Genomic DNA, 26,451 nt, shown 5'->3' on the forward strand with positions numbered 1-26,451 from the left:
TGGAGAATGGGATATCCATAATTTGTTTATTTATTTTTCGCTTTGTCGCTCAGGCTAGAGTGCAGTGGCACGATCTCGGCTCACTGCAAGCTCTGCTTCCCGGGTTCATGCCATTCTCCTGCCTCAGCCTCCTGAGTAGCTGGGACTACAGGTGCCTGCCACCACGCCCGGCTAATTTTTTAATTTTTTGTATTTTTAGTAGAGATGGGGTTTCACCGTGTTAATCAGAATGGTCTCAATCTTCTGACCTCGTGATCCGACCGCCTCGGCCTTCCAAAGTGCTGGGATTACAGGCGTGAGCCACCGCGGCCCAGCCAATTTATTTATTCATTTTTAGATACAGGATCTTACTCTGTCACCCAGGCTGGAGTGCAGCAGCACAAATGTAGCTCACTGCAGCCTGTAACTCCTGTACTTAAGCGACCCTCCCACCTCAGCCTTTGAAGTAGCTGGGATTACAGGCATGAGCCACCACATCTGGATACATACGTCATAACTTAATGACTGGCATTAAAATTAATGATGCTTCAAAAATTATTCGTTGATTATTTAAATGATTCAGCAGTAAAACTTAGTAAGCTTTTCTACACTATACTCAAAAGTATAAAAAGATCATTATGTTTATGGTAGCCAAAATGAACAATTAACTTGATCATCTTTCTCCTGCAGTAGAACTCAAAATCAATAAAGAGGATTTTGGCAATTTTCCTGAACCCCTAATAAAATGTATTAATAATAATAATAATAAATTAATAAAACTTGTTTTGTTTTCACTTTTTTTTGACTCTAGGACTAATTCACTCATTTATCTGCCTGGCCCATAAGCAAAATCTGAGTTTGCTTATTCTCTTCCTCTGAAGACCAGCTTGGGTATCTCCAATGTTTTCCTAATGAAATTAAAATTAACACACCTCAATTAAAAAAAAATAAAGATGCAGCTAGGTGCAGTGACTAATACCTATAATACCAGCGCTTTGGGAGGCTGAGGTGAGAGGATTGCTTGAGGCCAGGAGTTCAAGACCAGCCTGGGCAATACAGTGCATCTCCATCTACAAAATGTTTTTAAATTAGCTGGGCATGTTGGCATACACTTGTAGTCCTACCTATTCAAGAGGCTGAGGCAGGAGAACTGCTTGAGCTCAGGAGTCCGAGGTTACAGTGAGCTGTATGATTGTACCACTGCACTGTAGCCTGGGTGACAGAACAAGATCCTGTCTCTAAGAGAGAGAGAGGAAAAAAAAAGCATCTTTCTTGTTTGGAGTCTTGGCTGGGAGCTACATGTTATACATCAGAACTTAGGTAGGAATGGAAGGCCCAAGAATTCACTGTGCTGTCCCTAAAAGAATGCTAAACATGTTTGACTTGACAAATTATCATCACTGCAGCTACATTTAAAATACATTAATGATCTAATATTCTTATTTGTATTTTATGTACAACTTCAGTTTTCACTAAAAAGTATTATTAAACAACAGTCTAAACTTGTGAGAACTGTATTTTGGAAAAACTAATAAAACATCGAAACTGAACTGGTGGTCCACAGGCCACTCTTTGAATCACAAAAGTGTTTTATTTGATTAGCGGTTAGGGGAAAAAGTAAATGGCTTGTTCTGTTAAATGACAGGATTTTGGTGGGGACCATTTTGAAGGGCCAATTCTCATCCAAACCAAGTTCAAGGTCTGGTGGGAAGAAATTCTGCCTTGCCAATTTCAGATGCTGGACACTCACAAAATCTCAATGTCAGGTGAGGAACTATTATGCAAAGCCTTTTCCATCCATATTTATCAACTTCCTAAGTTCTCTTTTGAATGGATTCTCTGGTGTTGAATAAGGAATGAATGTTAAAGAGAAATTTTACTATACTGATTACACTGAAAGGGTTTCTCTCCAATATGGATTCTGATATGATGAAAAAGCTGAATTCTATGAACCTTACCACACTTGTTACACTGGTAGTAACAAATCTCTCTGGTGTGAAGCCTCTGGTGCTTGTTGAGGACTGACCACTGGCCAAAGGCTTTGTTTCACTCATCACATTTATTATAGGGTCTCTCTCCAGTATGGATTTTCTTACGATGAATGAGTCTAGTGTTCGCACTGAAAGCTTTCCCATATTTTTCTCATTTATATATCTAACTCCAGTGTGAATTCTCTTATTTGCAAGAAGCCTACCCTCCTGAGTAAAGGCTTTCCCATACTTGTTACATTCATAGGAATCCTCACCAGTGTGAATTTCTGATGCTGAATTAGGACAGAGTTCTGAGCAAAAATTACTCCACATTCATCACTGTGGTATTTTCTGGATATTTTCCTAGTCTTTCCTCATACATTTGGACATCTACACAAAGTTCTCAGGAATACTGCCATCAAATCTGACAGTGTTTTCCTGTTGGCATGTTATTTCTTCATTTCTTCTGCTTGGGAAGAACACTCTTATTCTCCATTTTGATCAAATCATCTGAAAGAAGAGACTGAAAATGTCAGCATAATTCACTCATTCACATATACTTTACCCAATCACTTGCTCACGAAATAAGCACTTTTTAGAACTATATGCCAGAAGAAAGAGAAAACAGAAGAAAATGTTTCCCATAAAACAGATATGTAGAGTTTATTACTTAAATTATAATGTGCTATCATTTAAAAAGGAAGGGTTGTGTGTGTATTTGTGTGTATACATACATATGCTTGTATTAAAACAACAAGTAATGAAAAGATAATTCATAAAAGGAGCACAGAAAGGTTACTGATGGGTAAGGGAGGCAATAGGAAGAAGAAAACAAGAATAGAACCTCGAAAATATCTTACTTTGTAGATTTAACATCTAAAACTTTATGTTTTAAATAATTTTAAAAACCACTCTCTGAACATTGAAAAAAATTCAACAAACTGAACTTACGTTTATATCCACTGGTGGCATAACCACATAAAAGAGTAATTATTTCATACGTCCTTAAAGCAGTAATTTTTTTTTGTATAGCCCAAGTGATATATATCTTAAGGACAAAAAGAATAGAAAACATGTATACACACACACACACGCCACCACTAAGCTATTTACAGTAATCATATTTGTGGGTAATGCTGTGGTTTTTTTATGATGAGGCTATTGTGTATATATTGTGGGACAGCAAGTGAGTAATTATTTGATGTTCTATCATTCCTGGTGCCTTTCAGAATCCTCTAAAAGGAGATACAGATGAAGATAAGAGATTAAGACCCGAAGTAGTAAATGTGAACTAGAACTATCAATGTGAACTCATGATATACATTTTCTTTTAAATTTTTTCCTAACTCTGAGTACTGGAAAGGCCTAGGACCAATTGACTAAGCCATAAGCACTCCTAATGCCCTATTTTTGGTTTTGAAATACCATTTCCCGTTAGGCAGAATCAGAGGTCCTTGGAAAGAGTATTAATTCTAGGACTATGTAAGGAAAACTGTAAGATGGGCTTGGTACATCTTATCACACAGGTCAGCAAGAAAACCATCAAAGATGACTAGGTTCATAAGGATTCACATGCCAAACTGAAAAGGCTTCTACTGCTCAAAGAGGAGATAAATGAGCTTTAGGAAGGATAGTATTATGGATTGAAAAACATCAAATAATGCTTCAATCCACAAGTTCCTAATGATACTATTACTAACAACTGGCCACTGTTTTAAAGGATGATTACAAACTAATTCATTGTTTTGAAAACTGATTTAAAAAGCAAGGTACTGGGGAGTGACTTAACCAATTATCTTGCCTTTCCTAAACAAACCATTGGATAACTAAACAGAAAACCAGGGGAAATGTCTTTTTATATAACTATTCCAGCTTTATTAAATGAAGAAAGGAGGATACAATTAGAATGTCACCATTTTGGGACCCCTAATGGATTATTGGCTATAGGTATTGAGGATCAATAGCTGCTAACACCAAAGAAAAAGAGACAAACAGAAAATATAGGCTTCAAATAGAACACACTATCTTGCCAAAATCATTAAATTTACCTGGTCAAAAAAACTTAAAACTTGATTTTAATCAAGCCTGTACATTACTACAATTTACAGAAAATACAGAGGACAACAGAACATCGTAGACTACAGCACATGATGCAGACAGCAAAACCCATGCTGTGTGCAACTCTACAGGACAAACAACTTCATTTTCTTTAACAAGTGAGTTGTAACAGAAGAGAAAACAGGAGAGGGTACCCATACATTAAAAGAAACTTAGGAGACATATCAACCCATCACAATGTGTTTTCTTCCTTGGATCTTGATTCAGATAAGTTAAAAAACAAAATGAACAAAAAAAAGTTTATGACATCTTTGAGAAAACTAGAAAATTGATATTAAAGAATTACTGTTAATTGTTTAGGTATGAAAATAGTATTATGTTTACATTTTTAAAACTCATACCTTTTACAGCAAATATTGAAACATTTACATTTGAAAGACTATGATATCTCAGATACGCTTTAAAATTATATGTATAAAAAAGCATGGGATATAAGTAGAGTTATAAGTGAAACAAGATGGGCCATAATCTGATAATGGTGAAGCTGGGTGACAGGTTCATGGGGATTTATTAAAAGTAGTACAATTCTACTTTTATATATGCTTAAACTTTTTTCATAGTACAGAGTGAAGAAAAAAAGAAAAAGAAAAGAGTTCATGGCTTTTAGTTGGTAGTATTAAAAAAAAAAAACAGAAAAAAGAAGCCATGTGAAAACCCTCTAAGGCCAGTTACAAAATAATTCAATACCCTTGCAGTGAAATGTATGTCAGCTACATATAGGTATTATATGTAACTTGAAAAGATATCCGTAATGTAATATTAAATTAAAAAACAAGTGGTAAACAATACTTTCAGTATAATGGCATCTTAGCACGTATGCGTGCTTTCCCAGTAAGCATGCACCTACTAAAGTTTTATGTTTCCTACGCTCATTTAAAAAATGTACATTTGAAAATTTATTTATTGCATGTAGCCTTTTAATAGTTTTCTATTGGCTTCAATATAGAAAAACATTCTCCTGTCTCTGGGCTAAGAGGTCTGGGTTAAGGAAGTTGGCAGTATTAGAAGGGAGAAACTGAACCATACAAGGTAACATGAGAGTAGCAGGATTTAAAAACAAAAACAAAAAACAATTTTAAGGCAAAGAAGTGAAGAAAGAAAAGAATCATAATCCAGGTTAAAGTGGTATGCTTAGAGGAACGGGTTAAAAGTGGAATAGGCAATAGAGATTAAATGAAAGGTAGGCAGAGATTTTAATGACGAGGTTCATTTAGAGAAATACAAAAAGACACCAACATTTCCTAACTTCTTCTTTGCTGTCTCCTCCTCAATGTTCTCCTTAATAGTGTGAAACTCCCAAGATTCAGAGCTGAATTGACCCTTTACTGGCTGGAGCTAGACTCCAGGTGAGTCCTATGAAGCTGCCAGATACAGTATTTGCCTTGGGACACTATTTGTTGCCTGTAGGAGGGTGGGGAACTGGGGACAATAAGACAGAGTTTAATGAGGTTGACATTTGCTGAAAGTTAGAGCTTAAAATCCCATTATTACTGTGGAACACACAATGGGAGGGCAGAAAGCAGTTTTCCTTTATCTGCAAGGGCAGGGACAAACAGACAAAGAGGGAAAAATACACAGGGCCTACAAGTTTTTTTTAAAAAAAAGAAGTCAACATAGTAGAAAAAAAATAAATAACTCTGGCCAATAACATGTTAGCCATTTTCTCTAACTACCCTAGAGAAGTGATCTCAACTCTCTTATCTCTCTCTGGAGATAATACCTGCTATCTGATAAGACATTTCTTCATTTTACCTTTCCTCCCAGATCATTCGGCTTCCTCTCCAAGTTTAGTACAGATAGCTTCTTCACTATACTCTGGGATGCTCCTATACCCAGGCCTGGAATTCTTCGGCAGGATGGTCAGGATCCGTAGTTCCAAGATGTGCTCCTTGCTGTGTATCACTGGTCTCCACCACTGATGGCAAAGAGCCTGTAGCTGGACCCTTGAGGCCCAAGCAAATACCCATAGTACCCTCTCTGAAGAACTCCTGACCAGAAGCTCCCTTTCTGTGTGGGCTAGATTCTTTAACCATATGACACGTCTTTGGTTCTTCTGCAGTTGGTCTGAATGCATTCCTGGGTGAAACAGCTCAGAAGACTGGCTCAGTGCAGCAGTACATATGCTTCAGGATGATGCTAAGGCATAACACATCATTGTTAAAGAAGATCAACTCCAAACTGGAACATATTTACCTCAGAGGTGAATGGCTATATCAAGGCAATGATTTGAAGGTAAAAAAAAATTTATGTGAAAGATAAATAAGCAAAAAATGACATAAAATTAACTAAAAGACATTTCAATTACTTCTAGAGTAAAGAATAAGACACTATTAGCTTTCAGATCTAGAAACTTCAGTGAAATATTCAGATGATTAACAAAAACAATAGGTGCAAAAAGTGATGCACACAACTTGGCATGCTTATATTGCATGTCGGATGGGTCAATTAACATTTACAGGCATACATTGGACATATTGCAGATTTGGTTCTAGACCACTGCAAAAAAGCAAATATTGCAATAAAGTGAGTTATACAATTTTTTTGCCTTTCCAGTGCATATAAAAGTTATGTTTACACTACAGGAAAGTCTATTAAGTGTGCAGTAGCATGTCTAAAAAATGCACATACCTTAATTAAAAGATACTTTATTGCTAAAAAATGCAGAACTCTTCAGTGAGTCATAATCTTTTTGAGGCTGCAGGGTCTTGCCTCGATGTCTGCTGACTCATGGCTGATCAGGGTGATAACTGCTGAAAGCTCGGGTGGCTGTGGCAATTTCTTAAAACATGAGACACTGAGGTTTGATGCATCAATTGATTCTTCCTTTCATGAACTATTTCTCTGTGATATGCAATGCTGTTTAATAGCATTTTACCCACAGAACTCTCAAAATTAGAGTCAATCCTCTCAAACTCTGCCACTGCTTTATCAATTAAGTTTATGTGACATTCTAAATTCTTTGCTATTATTTCAACAATTTCACAGCATCTTCCCCAGGAGTAGATTTAATCTCAAGAAACCACTTTCTTTACTCATCCATAAGAAGTAACTTCTCATCCATTCAAATTTTATCATAAGAATGCAGCAATTCTGTCACATCTTCCGAGAAGACGAGACAAGAGAACTACACTTCTAGTTCTCTTGCTATTTCCTCTATATCTACAGTTATTTCCTCCACTGAAGTCTTGAACCTGTTAAAGTCATCCATGAGGATGGGAATCAACTTCTTCCAAACTCCTGTTCACGTTGATATTTTGATCTCCTCCCGTGAATCACAAATGTTCTTAATAGCATCTAGAATGTGAATCCTCTCCAGAAGGTTTTCAATTCACTTTGCCCAGATCCATCAGAGGAATCACTATCTATGGTAGCTATACCCTTACAAAATGTATTTCTTAAATAATAAGACTTGAAAGTTGCAATTACTCCTTGATCTGTGGGCTGTGGAATGGTTAGCTGTGTTAGGCATGAAAACAATATTAACCCTTTTGCACATCTCCCTCAGAGCTCTTCAGTAACTTGGTGCATTGTCAGTGAGCAGTAATATTTTGAAAGGAATCTTTTTTTTTTTTTTTTTTTTTTTGAGCAGTAGGTCTCAACAGTGGACTTAAAATATTCAGTAAACCATGTTGTAAATAAATGTGCTATCATCCAGGCTTTGTTATTCCATTTTTAGAGCACAGGCAGAGTAGATTTAGCATGATTCTTTTTGTTTGTTTGGGATAGGTTCTTTCTCTATTACCCAGGCTGGAGTGCAGTGGTGTAATCGTGGCTCACTGCAACCTCTGCCTCCCAGGCTCAAGCAATCCACCCACTTTAGCTTCCCTAGTAGGTGGGAGCAAAGGTGTGTGCACCACACCTAGTTAATTTTTGTTTTTTTTGTTTTTTGTTTTTTGTAGAGACAGGGTTTTTCCATGTTGCCCAGGCTGGTCTCAAACTCCTGGGCTCAGCAATCCTCCTGACTTGGTCTCCCAATGTGCTAGGATTACAGCATGCCCAGCCAGCATGATCCTTAAGGACTCTAGGATTTTCAGCTTAGTAAATGAGCATTGGCTTCAACTTCAAGTCACCAACTCCATTAGCTCCTATCAAGAAAGTCAGACTGTCCTTTGAAGCCAGGCACTGACTTCTCTCTAGTTATGGAAGTCCAAGATGGTATATTCTTCCAATATAAAGTGTTTCATCTACATTAAAAATCTGTTCTTTAGTATAGCTACCTTCATCCACTATCTTAGCTAGGTTTTCTGAATAACTTCCTGCAGTGTCTACATCAACATTTGCTGCTTCACTTTGCACAGTTATGTTGTGGAGACAGCTTCTTTCCTTAAATCTCATGAACCAACCTCTACTAGCTTCTAACTTTTCTTCTGCAGCTTCCTCATCTCTCAGCCATCATAGAATTGAAGAGAGTTAGGATCCTGCTGTGGATTACGCTGTGGCTCAACGGCATGTTGTGGCTGGTTTGATCTTTCCAGATCACTCAAACTTGCTCCATATCAGCAATAAAGCTGTTTTGCTTTCTTATCACTGTGTTCAGTGGAGTGGCTTTAACTTCCTTCAAGAACTTTTCCTTTGCATTCACAACTGGCTGTTTGGTACAAGAGGCCTAGCTTTCAACCTATCTCAGCTTTCAACATGTCTTCCTCACTAAGCTTAATCATTTCTAACTTTTGATTTAAAGAGAGAGATGTGAGACTCTTCCTTTCACTTGAACACTGACATGCCACTGTAGTGTTATTAACTGGTTTCATTTTGACACTGTTGTGTCTCAGGGAATAGGGAGGCCTGAGGAGAGAGAAATGGGGGAATGGTTGGTTGGTGGAAGAATCACAACACACACCACATTTATCTTTTAAGTTAGGCATCTTAAATGGGTGTGGTTAGTGGTGCCCCAAAACAATTGCAAATTACATCAAAGATCACTGATCACAGATCACCATAATAGATATAATAATAATTTTAAATTTTGAAATACTCAATTACCAAAATGTGACACAGAAACACGAAGTGTGCACATGATGTTGGAAAAATGGTGTTGACAGACTTGCTTGATGCAGGGTTGCCACAAACTTTCAATTTGTAGAAAACACAGTATCTGTGAAGTGCAGTAAAGCAAAGTGCAAGTAAAATGACGAATACCTGTATAAATCAACTTCTCTGTGCCAAGGATTGTGCTAGATGATTTCAAAAGTTTGTTTGTTTGCTTCAGACAGAATTTTTCTCTCATTGCCCAGGCTGGAATGCAGTGGCGCTATCTTGGCTCACTGCAGCCTCTGCCTCACAGGTTCAAGCAATCCTCCTGACTCAGCCACCCAAGTAGCTGAGATTACAGGCATGTGCCACCATGCTCAGCTAATTTTGTATTTTAGTAGAGATGGGGTTTCATGTTGGTCAGGCTGGTCTCAAACTCCTGACCTCAGGTGATCCACCCACCTTGGCCTCCCAAAGTGCTGGGATTACAGGCATGAGCCACTGTGCTTGACCCAAAAGTATTTTTAATTTTAGAATAGTGTGCATGCCAGTCAGGGGACCTCATATCTGACTTATTGGTCCCAAGTTAATTAAACAGGGCCCCCTTGGTACACAAACCCAGTGGGTATTTTTCAGTCCTTTTCCTACCAGATGCCCCTGCAGCACCTAACACTGCTAACCTACTCCCAATTTTCTGAGAAATACTATATACTCTTCTGGTTGTTTTTCCATAAGTTGGTTTTTGTAGTGTTTAGCCTAATGCTTGGCACTCAGGAAGAACAGTTATGCATTGCTTAATCACATGGTTATGTTCTAAGAAATGTGTCTTTAGGTGATTTCATCATTGTGAGAATATCATAGACTGTACTTCCACAAACCTAGATGGTAGAGCCTACTATACACCTAGGCTATAGTGTATAACCTAATGCTCCTAGGCTATAAACCTGTACAGCATGTTACTGTACTGAATACTGTAGGTAGCTATAACACAAAGCCAAGTATTTGTATATGTAAACATATCTAAACACAGAAAAGGTACAGTAAAAATATGTTATTATAATCTTATGGAACTATTATTGTACATGTGGTCTGCTGTTGACTGAAACATTGCTATGTGGCACCTACCTGTTAAATATGTTTCTAATGACTATTATTTAGTCTATTTCGTGGCTCTTATTCTGCCTATCAAAAATGTCTAGTATCAAGCTGGGCACGGTGGTTCACGCTTGTAATCTCAACACTTTGGGAGGCTGAGGCGGGCAGATCACCTGAGGTCAGGAGTTCGAGACCAGCCTCACAACATGGAGAAACCCCATCTCTACTAAAAATACAAAATTAGCCAGGTGTGGTGGCGCATGCCTGTAATCCTAGCTATTTGGGAGGCTGAGGCAGGCAAATTGCTTGAACCCAGGAGGCGGAGGTTGCGGTGAGCCAAGGTTGTGCCATTGCACTCCTGCGTGGGCAACAAGAGCAAAATTCCGTCAAAAAACAAAAACAAAAAAAGTCTAGTATCCTAATTTGAAATCCAGCCTTATTCTCATCCCATATTCATTCTGGGCAATCTCAACCATTCTATGACATCAGCTTTCACCTGAAAAGTCCTAAACCTGATTCACTCATCCCAATCTTTCTTTGGAGCTCCAGGCCTTTACAGTCCAGTGGTGCATTAGACCCTTTCAGTTTTATGTCTTACAAGCATCTTCAACTCACCACCAAAAATTCATCATTTTCCCCTTGTGACCAATTTATTCTCCAATATTAGCCATCTCTTATAAAATTGTGCCACACTTACCGAATAATTTAATCCAAACCTGCCTATTTATCCCTGGCTACATTTATTTTATTTAAAAAATACTTATATAATACTTAGTGTGTGACAGGCAGTGCTCTCAATACCTTTTCTTTCTCAATTTCATCAGTCTAATTAGTTATCAGGTCTAGTTAAATCTGTAATCTGTAACACAGTTCCACTTGGTACCTTCTTTATTTCTATAGCCAGTGACTGACTTACTTTCACCAACTTATGGTTTTGGTTCTTTCTTTAACAACTGCACGTCTCTAGTCTCTCTTGCTTTCAGTTTTGCCCTCTTCCAATTCATTCACCACATCACTTCTAGAATATTTCTAGAAAGCTAGTAAGATTACATTACTCCTCTTCTTAAATCTAGACAGAGCATGTAACTGCCCAGCTACTGTGCATTGCCACAGTTTACTGCATGCTTCAAACGGCTTATAGGAGTACCAGCATACTGATCTCTTCAGCTACCGGGGTGGCCAGGAAGGCTGATGTCCTCAGCCTAGTCTCTTCTGCTTAGCAGTGTGCCTACAAATTTTCTTTATGTGCTGTGACATTAAGAAAATGGAAAAGCACACTGCCCTATAAACTTTAAATTCCTCAGCATATTTCAGTTATTCTCTACTCTCTTTGCCCCACCTCTGCCACTCTTGTTGCCCAGGCTGGAATGCACCCACCATTTACTTGCAGTTTTCTGAAATGGTTTTCTGATCCCTCCTTCACATACTATAACGATCCCTCAAGTGCCATTTCCTCTTTGCTATCCAACTTCTCATAGTCCACAGAGACAGCTCTGCTATTGCCTACTCAGGGAAGCCATCTTTAATGTTCCACCTCCAGAGTCCCTATGTACGAAGTTTATTTTCCTCAAGACAACATGTCTTTCCCATTACACTATACAGTAAGAAATGCCTTTTATCTGGCTTATTCCCATTTTTGCAACATAAAGCCTAGGCCATTATGTGGCACTCAATAAATGCTCGCTTGAATGTGTTAACCTCTGAATGTTTTCTTACCCAGAGAAATTCACGTACCACTTCCCTTTGTTTTGCAGAATTGTGGGGATCATGTAAAGTATTTTTCTTTAAGTATTAAGCCTTTACAGATATCCAATATCGTAATCATTAGTATAGGGGATTTTTATGAAAACTGAAAAAACTGTTCAGGTTAAAACGGCCGTAGGATTCAGAAAACGTATACGGAAGCCAGCTCTTGGCCGTAAGGACCTTTCAGCTGATGGATTCTGGTGAGGCCTCCTTGCTGGTAAGTCTGTGCCCCCATCTGAGAAGGGGATGATCCATACAGACCCAGCTCTGTACAGCGCTTTGTTCAGTTTTCTGCATCTCTGAAATGTCTGGTGGAGCTGACTACAAAACACAAAATCCTGATCCTGAGGGATCTACGTAAAAGAGCAAGCCCTGGAAAAGGGGGCAACAGCACCCCCTCCAAGTACCATGATCTCTGGATCGCTGAGAAAGTATAGTGCATCTCGCATGAGTAGAAAGGACTAGCACACTGCCTACACACACAGTCCCCGGATACTGAAAACTGAACACTTCTCTAGGGGAAAGGAAATACTTTGTCCGCAACGCCCAGGATACCGGAAGAACGTCCATGTTTCAACGCACTTCGGCTGGCTCCTCTGCCCGCCTCTCTAGGAATCTTGGAGGACCCATCAATCTCAGTGGTTCATTTGTGCGCACCACCTGGCTCACCTTTGTGAGCGCAGAAGCCGCCTCAAAAAGGCTCAGGGGGACAGGGGTCGTAACATCTTGTGTCCAGCAGCCACTCAGTCTGGGCTGACTTCTCTCTCTCCCCTGCTGAAGACACCTGACTGCTCACACTGGATCCTGCCCTGTCCTCCCTTCCCTAAGTCCCTGGTCCTCCGGGTCTCAGGCATCAGGGTCTTTCCTCTATCCTCAGGGAGATTCCTCAATCGGCCCCAACGAGCACCTTAGAGCCCAACCAAGCTCCTGGGATGGCTGATGGGGGTGTCTAGGCACGGGCACACTCAGAGCTCCTCCCACAGCACTGGTCATGTCTCTCAGAAGATAAAGGGCTTTCCAAACAAAAAAAATCAACCAACCAACTCTGGGTCTGGTATTATCAGTACCACACAAATTGTCCAGTTACCTTCACTCTGCCCCCAAGGGTCAAATGCAATAATCAACACCCACCTGAGGAAAGTGGCAACAAGAGGGGAAGATGTTGGTTTGCTCTCCATTGTTTTAAACCAGTTTAAATAAATCAGGTCCCCACGAGTAACTTAACCACTAGCAAGTTTGGGGCTTATAGATCCCTGACTATATACCCCTCTACAATGAATTAGCAGAAGTCAGGGGTGATGAGGGGAGGCCACCGCCATCTCCACCCCTGCAGTCAATGATCTTGAGGCAACTGCTGAATAGCCATGAAGATCTATTAACACACTTAAGGCAGGTCAGCTGTCTTTGGTACCATCAAGTGGCAAGAGGACTCCTCTCCACAGCCAACAAATGATGTGGAGTGAATGTGATAAATTATGAAACTATTTGGTACAGTATCTGCCCCCTTCCCCTTCACCCAACTACCTGCTTAAAATGGCTCACTGTTTGCCTTAACAGTGCAAGCTTCTGATCCAGTACTCTATCTTCTCACTTTCTTCTACAGTATAAGGTTGAACACTGTACTCTATCGGTCCCTATACCACTGAAACACTCCTGTGCTTCCAGGACGTCGTCCATCTTGTCTGCTAAACCATTCACTCTAATAGTTTCATCTTAGGTAACTAGCTATGTTAACAATGGGTTTGTCTTAATTGGGGGTGGGGTGGAGGGCCCTCTGTTTTGTTTGTGCAGACATATTATCCCATCCTTTCTTTCCTAATCCAATAGATTACTGGGGGTTACCCTAGGCTAGGTGGCTACACCTAAGTCTCCAACAGCCTTTTCGTATATATTCTGCCTTAGCTTTCATGACAGAACATTGTAATCTTTCTGATTCTCTGTCTCTTCTATCTCCTTGGTTGAAAAAAATATTGCCTATTGCAAATGTTATTAGTATGGGGACCATACCTCCTGATTTATACTTGTTGTCTTGGCATAATTATTAACAGCACTCCTTTTCATTTTCAAGTGTCCCAGATTGGACAATAAATTACATAGTTACCTTATGTGTGTGGACCACTAATATGCTAATTAGATACAGATTCTCAGGCTCTGCCTCAGAAACTGATTCAGGGGTGGGGCTCAGAAAACTGCAGTTCAAACAAACAACCCAGGTGATGCTAGTGCAGGTATCATCAAGAAATAATGCTTTCAACACTGCCCAATGGCAGCTGACATAGAAAACTGGGGATAGGTTCAAAGAGATCTAAAAATCACAGTGGTTTCTAGACTATGCTTTTCTCCCTATCCTCCATTTTATGGAAAGTAATAAAAAGTGTGAGGAGTAAAAGGCAGTGAGATTATTTTCACTGCTTAAGACAACAATATCTAAAAACTTGAACCAGTTGATAAATGAGAGATTTCTAATAATTATTATGAAGATGAAGCATGTTTCTTGGCAACACTCTGTCTCTGCATCTAGCTTTTTATTTTTCCTTTGGTCACCATTTTTCACCCAATCTAGAGTTTTAGCATCTAATTTTACCTTCTGTCTGATTCTTTTTTATGTTCTCATATTTTGTTCTTTTTTCTTTCCAACCCACTTTGTTGTTGTTCTTGTTTTCAGATGCCTACAATGGGTCTCAGGGCTCCAAGTGTAAGTGTCTATGAAACCACATGTAATTCACAATGATCTCTGTTCATAATTGGTTTCCTTTCCAAAATTTTTAAGGCAATAAAAGATGGAAAGATTACTACAAGTGCTTAAGCACTCTGGACTTCACTTTTCTCATTATCTTAAATGGAGAGGCATTTAAGATATTTATAAACTCAGAATAGTATAGAATCTCTATTACATCACTTTATGGAACACATATTTACTTGAGAAGCTGATTTTACTTCAAATTTGGGTCTACTATATTTTTCTTAACTTCACTTAATAATCTGTAGCTGGCCGGGCGCAGTGGCTCACGCCTGTAATCCCAGCACTTTGGGAGGCCCAGGCGGGCGGATCACGAGGTCAGGAGATCGAGACCATCCTGGCTAACACGGTGAAACCCCGTCTCTACTAAAAATACGAAAAATTAGCTGGGCGTGGTGGCGGGCACCTGTAGTCCCAGCTACTCAGGAGGCTGAGGCGGGAGAATGGCATGAACCCGGGAGGCAGAGCTTGCAGTGAGCCTAGATCGTGCCACCGCACTCCAGCCTGGGCGACAGAGCGAGACTCCGCCTCAAAAAATAATAATAATAATAGTAATAAAAAAAATAATCTGTAGCTATTTATCTTGGAAATAATTTAACCTCAAGACACAATAAAAAATACTCTTGAGGAAGTATAAGATTTTTTATAATACCCACAATTAGCCTTAAGGAGTGACACAAGCAGTTTGAAATGTCAGGTGGAAGAATATGTGATAGAACCAAATACACTAAACTGAAAAATACCACCCATCACTTCTCCATTTATCTGTAGAAGAAATATGTGCAATTCTGGTTGCCCATGCCTTGTTTCCTAGCTCATATGAAAACTGTTAGCTTTTGAACAGAAGGAACTTAACTTGGACTAAACTGGGGAGAAGAATGAAACAGAATATGTAACATTTTAAAATAGTGAGTTTTTTCATCTATAGGAGTTTGTTAAATAAACTATGGAGTATGAACAAATAAAATTCTATTCACTTATAAAAAGAATGAAGAAGTTCTATGTTATGATGTGGACATCTCTAAAGATTATATTCTTTCATGAAAACAGCAAGGTATTAGAAGAGTATAAATAATATGCCGTCTTCCTGAATAATGGAAGAAATAAGATTATACATTAGTATTTGCCTATATTTACATAAAGAAACACTGAAAGATACATAAGAAACTAGTACTATGGCTACTTAGGAAAGTAGACCTTTTGTATTATTTTGATTTTTGAACCAGTTGAAGAATGAATCTTTTTAAAAAGTCCTACTAAGTGAATTAAATTTTAAAAGTTAAAAATAATAATTACAAACATAAATAAAATGCTTCCAATGAGGAATAAGTGAGAAGAGTCTTTCCTGGATTCCAGTGTAAATTAAATAGAGGAGTTGTGCATTTATTGAAACATATAAATGGGCGGGTTTGTTGAGCAACTTCAATGACTTATAAATCCTATAAATTCCATATACTTGTAATTTTTATTTGGTGATATAAAAAATATATAAACACCCAGTAGCTTAATAGAAACAGTGTTACACTAGGAACTAGGAGACAGGGTTCTAGTTACAGCTCTGCTTTTAAGTGGCTCTATGATCTTAGTTACTTCCCAGAACTTCCTTTTCTCTTATCTGTCAAATAAGAGCAAACAGAAATGATCTCGAAGGTCCCTTAGAGTGATTCTGTTATTCTTAAGTTACTTGCTATGTATTGGGTATTTGGGTGTATTCCAAACCAGATTGTTTTCACCATAGGTTTTCCATTTCTTTGTCTCCTGGACCTTGTATAAAGCTTTGTAAAGAGTTACTAAGTCAATGTTAAGGGAAAAAAATTTTTTATGTATGACCTTGGTGGTAATCAATAGTAAATGCTGAGAAATGTGGAGGTTATAAAAACAATCAACATGAAAGAGTGATCATACTTCTTCTCTTCAATCTTGAATATGTTTCAAATTTTCCATACAAAATATTGAATAAAGGAGAAAAAGGCAAAAACAAAAAATGCTCATTATATGTTACGGGAAAAATACATAGGCCTATATTTTCCAATAAAAAATCTGAAGCGAGATATCAGATTTTTAGCTAAGTTTCTTAGCCGCTGCATAAATTTAAAATCATGAGCAATATTTGTTACGAAGAGCCACTGAGCTGCGAATAACACATGGCTGCTTCAATTCCTTGGTTCCTAAAGGTTAACTTACTAAAAAATCTACAGAAATCCAACTTACTATAAATCTACATTTATATAGGAGGATTCATCTGCTCCTTTTTGTAGGTTAAAAAGCAAATTATCATATTTTATGTGAATGAAGTCAGGAAACCTATATTATGAATTTTATTACAATTATTTTTAAATTAATTTTTAAATACTCAGTGAACTCCCTTTGAGATTATTTTGTACTCAGCCTACATAGAATTATTTTAAACTTTTTTTTTAAAGTTTTTAAAAACTAGGATGAAGTTTTCCTGAAATATACTTAGAAAACTTCTTGCACAGATGTGTGTGAAACTAGGTCTACAGCATACATGATGAAATTAACACAAGAGGCAACATTCAGTATCGTAAAGCTGTAGATGTCACTGATCAGAGAACTTGGCAGATGTATTTAAGATATTATGCTTCTCTGTATAAAATAAGGGAATTTTTACTGGCTTTCCCTTGAACTCTCTATGCTAGAGGACATAGCAGGGACAAAGTGAGAAATACTTTTCCCTACCTGTTCCAAGGAGCTAGCTTGATTCAGCCACAGGGTGGACTTTCCGATGCTGGATTAGGTTGCAATGGTAAATGAAGTTCTTGCCACATTCTTCACATTCATAAGGTCTCTCCCCAGTGTGAATTCTCTGATGCTTAATGAGGACTGAACGTCGACTAAAACTCTTATTGCACTGATTGCACTGGTAAGGTTTCTCCCCAGTGTGAATTCTGAGGTGATGGAAAAGCCCGGCATTCTGGCTGAAGGCTTTGCCACAAACACTGCACTGGTAGCGCTTCTCCCCAGTGTGGAGTCTCTGGTGCTGGAATAGGCCTGACCGCTGGCTGAAGGCCCGCCCACACTCGTCACATTCATAAGGCTTCTCACCTGTGTGTGTTCTCTGGTGCTCAATAAGGATGGAATTCTGGGTGAAGCTTTTTCCACATTCATTACAGATATAGGGTCTCTCCACTGAAGAGCTCACCCTTTGCTTTTCCAATCTGCCCTCGTGGTCACAGATAGCTCCATACTCAGGCATCTGAGTAATATTACCATTCAGTTTTCCAGGAACTTGTACAAGAGATTTCACTTCCTGAGAAATCTCCCTCTTTGGGGCTAACTCCACATTCCAAGTCCCAGCCTTGCCATCTAAAATAATAACAACATGAAAGATAACATGAAGTATGAAAGATAACAGATTACCTTTCCAAAGACAAAAGAAAAAAAGTGGCCAGGCAAATGGGTGGAAGGGGACAAGTAGCCACTTTTTCTGTTTATTTTTCCACTCTAAATCTATTATACCCAGACCTCAGGGAAAAGATGCACTGTATTATAACTGCTTACTTATTGTCTGCCTCTCCCACTAGACTGTAAACTTCATGACAGCGGGGATCACATCTACCTTGTTTATCACCGTATCCCTGGTACCTGACACAGTGTCTGGCATATAGCAGACACTAAATAAATGTGTTGAATTCATAAATATTCAGGGAATGAGGTAGGCTCCCTGAGGAAATTCTAATCCTCACCAATCTCCTGAACTGGGCACACCTCTCGCAAATTATACCGAAGTTGCTCTTCCAAGGTTTGGAATTGGTCATTTGATGACTCCTGAGCTGCTCCTGGAGTTGCCTTCTCCTTTACAAACTCTTCCTGTTCATGAGCATGGCTCAGGACCTGGTGGAAATCAAGGACAGTTGGGAACCAAATATCAGAGAGAACATGGCAAGAAGGCCTTCTCAGGGCCTCTGGATAGAAAAGAAGGACCAAGAAGCTGGCAAAGAAAAAAACAGAGGCAGACAGATTAAAAGCCCACAGAAGATCAAGTCTGGCATAAAAAAAAATCCTCCTCCTCTACCTTTTCTTGTTGCACTGAAACCTCATACTTGTTCTTACAGGTACAAACCCTGTTCTGCCATCTTCTCACCTGCTCTCCTGGTTCATCCAGCTCTCTCTCCAAATCCTCCAGCACAGTCACTGCCTCCTCTCCACTCACAGGACGGTGCTCTCTGACCCAGGCCTGGAGCTCCTCGGGCAGGATACTCAGGAACTGCTCCAGCACCAGCAGCTCTAGGATCTGCTCCTTGGTGTGCATCTCTGGTCTCAGCCACTGATGGCAGAGCTCCTGGAGTCTTCGAAGAGCCTCCCGGGGCCCAGGGGTCTCCTGATAGCAGAACTGCCTGAAGCGTCTACGAAAGATCTCTCTGGTATGAGGGTTATTTCTTGACAGGCCTGATTCTGGCCCACAGGAATGTTCCTCCTCTTCCTCCTTTACCTTCACTGCCAGAAGTCGTTCCTGCATCTCTGCAGTCTGAAGGGTCAAGGTTATGGCCATCAAAGGTTTAACTATTCAGAAAAAGAATCTATTCTTGATAATTCTCCCTTGATCTTTTCTTCTGGAAACCCCGAGATCTAGACAATTATTTGCAAAGAAAAAAATATAAAAATGCAGAAAACCTCAGGACAAGGAAGGACTGGAGTATTTACACTAAAATCAGTCACTCTGTGTCATGAAGGAACACCGAAACATGATTAATGATAGATACTTTAGAAATACGAATCCAGATAATACAGGAAGAAAAACAGAAACGGAACAAAAACTCCTACAATTTTCTGAAGGAAGGTACTGTTTCAATCATCCTGACTGGAACAGCTCAAATCAGCTTGAGCATATTGGGTTTCCATTTGAATAACAAGATACTAAATTCGGGGTAAATTTTAGCTATATGAAGGTAAAAAAGCACTTTGGGCCCAAGTGGTCACAGATGACACCAAGAATCAAGAAGAAAAGGGAAATAAATGGAGGATGGAGGGAAAGTAAAGATGATAAAACAAGTAAGAATTCTAAGAAATGCACTTAGAGAGACGAGGCAGAGTCCCTCCAGCCATAGGAGGTATGGAGGAGGGAGATCTAGGTTTAAAATGTGGAAGGTCTTGGACTAAGACATCATCCTGCAGGTATTCCCTCCAGAGTCTTGGGCTTCATGTTTTGAGCCTTGGTCTCTTCAATCTATAAAACAGGAATTCTAAAACCAACACTGCCTATCTTTCTAGGTTGATACAAAGATAAAACGAGGATAATGAACACAAAGAAGTTGGCTACTTAGTAAACTCCAAAGTAGTAACACTGTTGTTATTTTTCTTATGTTATTGTAAGATTAAATGAATATCCCTAGTGGTTTAAGGCTAAGGCAAAAGAATCAGAAAGTAGTTGACTGCAGTGATCTAGGCTCAGAGATATTAAAATGATGGAAATATTGGTTCCAGTACTTTAAAACAGGAGTAGAATTTGACCTTTTTCTCGCCCTTTAATTTCTTGGAAACTTTTTCTCTTTGAAGCTACTTGAAGGTGGGGAGGGGGCAATTTTATGTAAAATAAAATTACTGCTAATAAAAAGACAAATGTCTATGACTCCTGAGGTCAGGAGTTCGAGAACAGCCTGACCAACATGACAAAACCCCGTCTCTACTAAAAAATACACAAATTAGCTGGGCGTGGTGGCACACCTGTAATCCCAGCTACTCAGGAGGCTGAGGCTGGAGAATCGCTTGAACCTGGGAGGTAGAGGTTCCAGTGGGCCAAGATCATACCACTGCACTCTAGCCTGGGCGATGGAGTGAGACTCCATCTCAAAAAAACAAAAACAAAAGCAAACAAACTTATGAGCAATCTTAACCAGGATAGCAATTAATGAAGACAATTTTCTGAAAGAAAAACAATTAGATGACCCAGTGATTTCTAAGCACCATTTTCGAGCACAGACTTTCAAATTTTTTTGACCAGGACTCTTATTAAGATATATTTTATATTATAACCCAGAACACACATGCACATGTATATAAGTGTATGTTTGTGCATTTATGAGATACACAAATAACTAAAATAATAATTTCACAAAACACTATGTATCCTTGCTTTATATAGTGACATACAATTATTTTTAAACCTATTTCATTAAAAGACAAAACAAAAAAGCCTGAGAACATATTTCGTGGGTTATAAAATCTATGTGGTGGGTTGTGACACACCACATAGATTTTATGACCCACAAATGAATAATAACCTGTAGAATAAAATATTTGTTTTAATTTTAAGTAAAATTATTGTAATCCATTGCAAAAATAACCCTACACTATTCTGTTTGTTGTTTTTTGTTTTTGTTTTTTTAAGGAAGAGTCTTGCTCTTTTGCCCAGGCTGGAGTATAGTGGTGCAATCTCAGCTCACTGCAACCTCCGCCTCCTAGGTTCAAGCAATTCTCCTGCCTCAGCCTCCTGAGTAGCTAGGATTACAGGTGCCTGCTACCATGCCAGGCTAATTTTTGTATTTTTAGTAGAGACAGGGTTGTACCATATTGGCCAGGCTGGTCTCGAACTCCTGACCTCAGATGATCCACCCGCCTTGGCCTCCCAAAGTGCTGGGATTACAGGCATGAGCCACCGCGCCCGGCAACCCTACATTATTCTTAGGTGTTGACATGCATTGTGAAATTAAATAACTAAGAATAGGGTATTTTATTAGTCTATTCTTATGCTGCTACTAAAGACATACCCAAGACTGGGTAATTTATAAAGGAAAGAGGTTTAATTGACCCACAGTTTAGCATGGCTGGGGAGGCCTCAGGAAACTTACAATCATGGTGGAAGGGGAAGCAAACATGTCCTTCTTTGCATTCAGCAGCAGGAAAAGTGCCAAGCAAAAGGGGGAAAAGCCCCTTATAAAACCATCAGATCTCATAAGAACTCACTATCACCAGAACAGAACATGAAGGTACCTGCCCCCATAATTAAATCATCTCCCACCAGGTCCCTCCCATGACACATGGGGATTATGAGAAATTGGGAACTATAATTCAAGATGAGATTTGGGTGGGGACACAGCCAAACCATATGAGGTATTTAAATTACAAGTGAACACTGATCACATTGCAACCAGAAGAAAAATTAGATTCATATTGTGATTACTGGTTATATTTATCAAAGGGGAAAAAAACTACTGGCATGGGACAGCATCCTTCCGGATAACCTGCACACATAATCCCCTCTATAAAGTTCTGGCATCTTTGGTTTGGTTACCTTCTGTAATCACTACCCCAGGAAGTGTACAGAGGATTTTTTTTCCTCTAAAGACAGAATCCTCAAATTCATGTTTTCCTCTACTTTTTTTTTTTTTTCTGAGATGAAATTTCACCCTGTCGCCCAGGCTGGAGTGCAACAGCATGATCTCAGCTCACTGCCTCCCAGGTTCAAATGATTCTCCTGCCTCAGCCTCCCGAGTAGCTGCGATTACAGGCACCCACAACCATGCCTAGTTAATTTTTGTATTTTTTTAGTAGAGACGGGGTTTCACCATGTTGGCCAGGCTGGTCTCAGACTCCTAACCTCGTGATCTTCCTGCCTCAGCCTCCCAAAATGCTGGGATTACAGGTGTGAGTCACTGCGCCCAGCCTTCCTCCACTTTTCTTGGTGCTGACTCACCACCACTGTGACTACCATATTATCTTTTTCTGTCATAACTTTTCATATACCACTCATTCACTTAGCAGATATTTATTCAGAGCCTACCAGCAAATATATATTCAGAGCCTACCATATTCCATGTACTGTTCTAGGCACTCGGGATACAGCTGCAATTATAACAAAGTCCCTAGTCTCATGGAATTTACATCCTAATAACAATAATAGCAGACATTTATAGTGCTTTCAACGTGCCAGGTACTGTTACAGATGCTTTATATATATTAACCCATTTAATCCTCAAAACAACCATGAATAAGGTGCTATTATTGCCCCCATATCACAGATGAGAAAACTGAGATATGAAAAGTTTAAGTTACTAGTCCAAAGTTCAAATCAGTTATAGATAGTAAGCAGTGAAGCTGCAATTCAAACCCAACAAATCTGACTTCAGAATTTACAGTCTCCAGTGCTACAACACTAACTTCTGTTGGGGAAAAGAGGGGCCAGGATGAGGAAAAGGGGTCACAGGAAACAGATAATTATTAAGTATTTGTGAAGTAGTGATAAATGCTATAGAGAAAATAAAGGTAAGGAGACAGAGAGTAAGGGGAAAGAAAGGTTGCTACTTTATAGTCAGGAAAGGCCTTGATAAGGCAATGGTTGAACAAACCTGAAGGAAGTGAGGAGCAAGTCACATGGCTATCTGGAGAAAGACTGTTCCATGCAAAGGGAACTGCAAGTGCAAATTTGTGCAGATGGGAACACACCTGGATTCTTCAGGTAATAGCTAGTTGAACAATGACTGGAACAAAGAAAACAAAAGGGAAATTGACAGGAGATAAAGCAGGGAGCTTGGGAACTGATCATGAAAGGCAGTGGTAAGGGCTCTAGCTTGTACTCAATGAAATTTGGAAACCATTGGGGATTTTTGAGCCAAGCGGTAACAAAATTTTACTTACATTTAATACAAAAGCATAACTCTAGCTGCTGTGTCAATGACCTTGGGGTTAAGTGGAGGCAGAGAGGGATGCTATGACAATCATCCAGGGAAGAGATCATCATGGCCTGAAACAAGGTCTGCTGAATTTGTTCTAGGGTAAGAAAGTTTTGTGGTACAAATATCAAATAGCTAAATTCAGAATATGTACTCACATTACTCAATAAACATACCATGGATTCAAAGGATGAAACAGCCACTCACACTTTCTTGTTTTTTTCAATCTTCTAGGGTCCGAAAAATGTCTTTTTCTTATTTACCACCTGTGCCACTTGGTTTCAAGTCAAAGTTTTTCTATTCAAAGACAATGCAGCTGAATCTTAGAACTCTGCCCAGAAAAATTCATTTCTGGGATGTGGTGTTTCAAATCTTTACACAGTTTCCCAAATATAAATTTCCCTATTTTCTCTGTATACTCTGGGTTCATTTTTGCTTTCATTCACCTGATTTTGCTTTTATCTGCTGGCCTTAATACCCAGATCCTTGCACCAGCATACCTGAGTTCTTTGAACCCAGTGTCTCCAAAAGGCTTCCCCAGTTTTTTGTAATCCTGCCCTCCTGGTCACAAACATAGAGTTCCTAATCTTCCATTCAGGATCACAACCTCAATGTATATGCCACGTATATAAATCTTACCTTAAAAAATGCATCTGCATTTTAAAGTTGTTCCTCCTAGAGCCTCAGCAAGCTCAACACCCCCAAATCTACCATCATCCTCATGGAAGGATTATCTTTAACAAGGATAGGCACGTAGGTGAAGACTAAGCAGCACATAATACAAACGTGCCTTTATCATCATACATCCCACGACCCTCACCTCCGCTGACACCATCTATGGCTCCTCACTAATTGGATGAATTCCCAAACTCTCAAGCACAGTTTAAAACCAGTCAGACCTTTAGCTTCTGTTGTCTGGCTCCACTCTTGGTTTCCTCTATTCCACAAGCAAAAACTCTCACCTCCAGTCAGGTTTTTCTCTTCACTATTCTAATCAGGCGTTTCTCATCCCTGTGCCATGAGCTTGGTCTTGCCTTCTTCCCTTATTCAAACCCTACCCAATCTCTGCAGCTTGATTCAAATCTCACATCCTCTCTGAAGTCTTCTTTATCCATTTCAGCTCACCCTGTTCCTCCTGCCCGCTCACATGTCATGTACTGTATGAGTCCCACCTTTCACCCTCAGTCACAATTTACCTTGTACTATTACTTCTCTTCAGAACCATTTTTTAAAATCCAAAAAGTAGAGAGGAATATAGAATTCTTTCACCAAGTTCTACTACCCTGAAATAAACAGTATTAAAGACTGGAATGTGTCCTTTTCTATGCATTTGCAATCGTATATACACATGCACACATGTGCACACATAGAGTTGATATAAGCCCATATATTTTATTTACCTTAGATAAGCAGAAGGTAGTATGAGGTAGTAGAGAACACAGGCAGATCTGGTTGTTTATTCTTTTTTATTTTTTATTTTTTGAGACAGAGTCTTGCTCTTTTTGCCCAGGCAGGAGTGCAGTGGTGCGATCTCGGCTCACTTGCAACCTCTGCCTCCCAGGTTCAAGCAATCCTCCTGCCTCAGCCTCCGGACTAGCTGGGATTACAGGCACCTACCACCACTCCTGGCTTATTGTTTCATTTTTAGTAGGATGGAGTTTCACCATATTGGTCAAGCTGGTCTCCAACTCCTGACCTCAGGTAATCCGCCCACCTCGGCCTCCCAAAGTGCTAGGATTACCATCTGTGAATTTTAACACAGTGATCTTGGGCAAGTTACCTGATTTTTCTAAGCCTCAAGCTCATATATGAAATGAGGTCAAAAACTACCTTGCCAACTTGTTGAGAATATTAAATGAGATAATGCATGGAAAGTGTTTTTGCACAAAGCCTGGCATATAAACATGCAAATTAATCTTTTAATGACATAATGTACAATTTTGATACAATAGTGGTTTAATTAATAGTTGCTATTTTCCCTTAGGGCCAAGACTGTAATCTTTTTCTATTGCTCAAAGAACAAGATGGGTGGGCAAAACATGCACACAAACCAATAAAATGGCTGTTTCATCAGGTTTGCAGAAACACTGTGAAAGATGGACGTCTTCAGATACATTCTCTCCAATCAAATCCTAACTAGAAGCCCAGGACTATTGAGGTACAAAAGAAGGACGGGATTCAAATGAGCGAAGTAACTTCCCGGGTTATAGCTGTAAAGCTAATACAGGAACAGAGTGGAGTTAGCATAGCAAAGGTTTTAAGAAAATGGACTCTGGAGCCAAATTGCCTGTATTTGAATCCGGCCTACACCTCTTACTAGCTCTATGACCTTAGGCAAATTACTTCATTTTCTTCTTGTATGTTAATTTTAAAAAAGGGCGGGACAGGGAGGTGGGGTGTAGTCTACATAATAACAGTGCCTATCTGTTAGAGTTATGAGAAGCAGATATTTGGAAAGTGCTTAGAACAGTGCTGGGCTGGTACATAGTAGATGCTATTTATTCTTCTAAAAAATTAGATAGCAGCAAGAGCCTTTATACTATGTGAATTAGACTAAGAAAGGCTGTGGCATATTTTAAAACTATCCCTGCTTATTCTTTAAAATAAGTCCACAGTAGAGAATAAGACATCGGAAAATACAAACATTTCTTCATATCCGAATCTATTCGGATCCTAAGATGCAGATAGGGAGAGTTCAGAGTGCCATCAGTACAGGGCAGACAGGTTGAAGAGCTCAGGAATAGACATGGGGTGGGGGAAAGGGGTAGGCGCAACGACGCTGACTTTTGGTTAACAAGGCCCTTCCAGGCTGCGGAGCAACCTCCTCTGCCCCCATCTGCCCGACCCATCTCTGGCCAAGAAGCCCCTGCCGCCAGATCCCCACACCCAGTCCAGGTCGCAGCGCACAGACCGGCCCTTCCGAAGCCCCTCAGCGGTAGCCCGACTCCGAAGCTCACCGAGGCATCCGTGAAAGGAGATGCCACCTAGCGCAGATCATACCGGCTCTGAATCCTTGACAACCGCAGTCCAAAGAATGATAAACCACAAAGGCCGGAAATGCGTCACCGCGGCCGGCTCCCCGCAGAACTGTGGTTCTGGCTGTGTTCCTTCTAGGAAGGCCGGAGGTTTCCACACCTCTGTGGTCGTCACGCTGAATCCCGTCTGTAGTCTTAGTGAGATGCTAGGTGGCACATTGTCTTCC

General features: G+C 39.6%; 1 protein-coding gene and 1 long non-coding RNA gene across 8 annotated transcripts; one reads left to right on the top strand and one right to left on the bottom strand.

The window, feature by feature from the left end:
- Positions 1–1,197: 1,197 nt before the first annotated feature.
- On the bottom strand, positions 1,198–26,303 carry ZSCAN23 (zinc finger and SCAN domain containing 23). 7 transcript variants are annotated; one of them, XM_017957716.3, is made up of 6 exons: positions 26,207–26,290; positions 22,926–23,057; positions 18,725–19,209; positions 18,327–18,474; positions 17,320–17,946; positions 7,818–8,852 (listed from the first exon to the last, which is right to left on the bottom strand). In XM_017957716.3, exons 3-5 carry the CDS (start codon positions 19,130–19,132, stop codon positions 17,333–17,335), a joined length of 1,170 nt encoding a protein of 389 aa, XP_017813205.1. In that variant the 5' UTR covers positions 19,133–19,209; positions 22,926–23,057; positions 26,207–26,290; the 3' UTR covers positions 7,818–8,852; positions 17,320–17,332. The 7 variants fall into 7 exon arrangements, with proteins under 7 accessions (XP_017813206.1, XP_017813205.1, XP_009202935.1 ...); XM_017957717.3 differs by lacking the exons at positions 7,818–8,852; positions 26,207–26,290 and adding an exon at positions 1,198–2,459 and having other exon boundaries at positions 22,926–25,324; XM_009204671.4 differs by lacking the exon at positions 22,926–23,057 and having other exon boundaries at positions 26,207–26,303.
- On the top strand, positions 3,969–26,115 carry LOC103883567. The gene is made up of 4 exons (XR_004184255.1): positions 3,969–5,413; positions 6,127–6,299; positions 25,324–25,407; positions 26,048–26,115. It is a non-coding gene; the product is annotated as an uncharacterized LOC103883567 (long non-coding RNA).
- Positions 26,304–26,451: the final 148 nt, after the last annotated feature.

The sequence above is a fragment of the Papio anubis genome, chromosome 6 (genome assembly GCF_008728515.1).
Source record: "Papio anubis isolate 15944 chromosome 6, Panubis1.0, whole genome shotgun sequence".
NCBI classification, from domain to species: Eukaryota; Metazoa; Chordata; class Mammalia; order Primates; family Cercopithecidae; genus Papio; species Papio anubis.

Bases quoted from the DNA above. Each gene is read 5' to 3' on its own strand.
- ZSCAN23 (XM_017957717.3), bottom strand. From the start codon at position 19,132: ATGGCCATAACCTTGACCCTTCAGACTGCAGAGATGCAGGAACGACTT. The intron at 18,475-18,724 runs GTGAGAAGATGG...GATTTCCACCAG, and splicing joins TGGATGAACCAGGAGAGCAG to GTCCTGAGCCATGCTCATGA. The intron at 17,947-18,326 runs GTGAGGATTAGA...TTATTATTTTAG, and splicing joins GTGCCCAGTTCAGGAGATTG to ATGGCAAGGCTGGGACTTGG.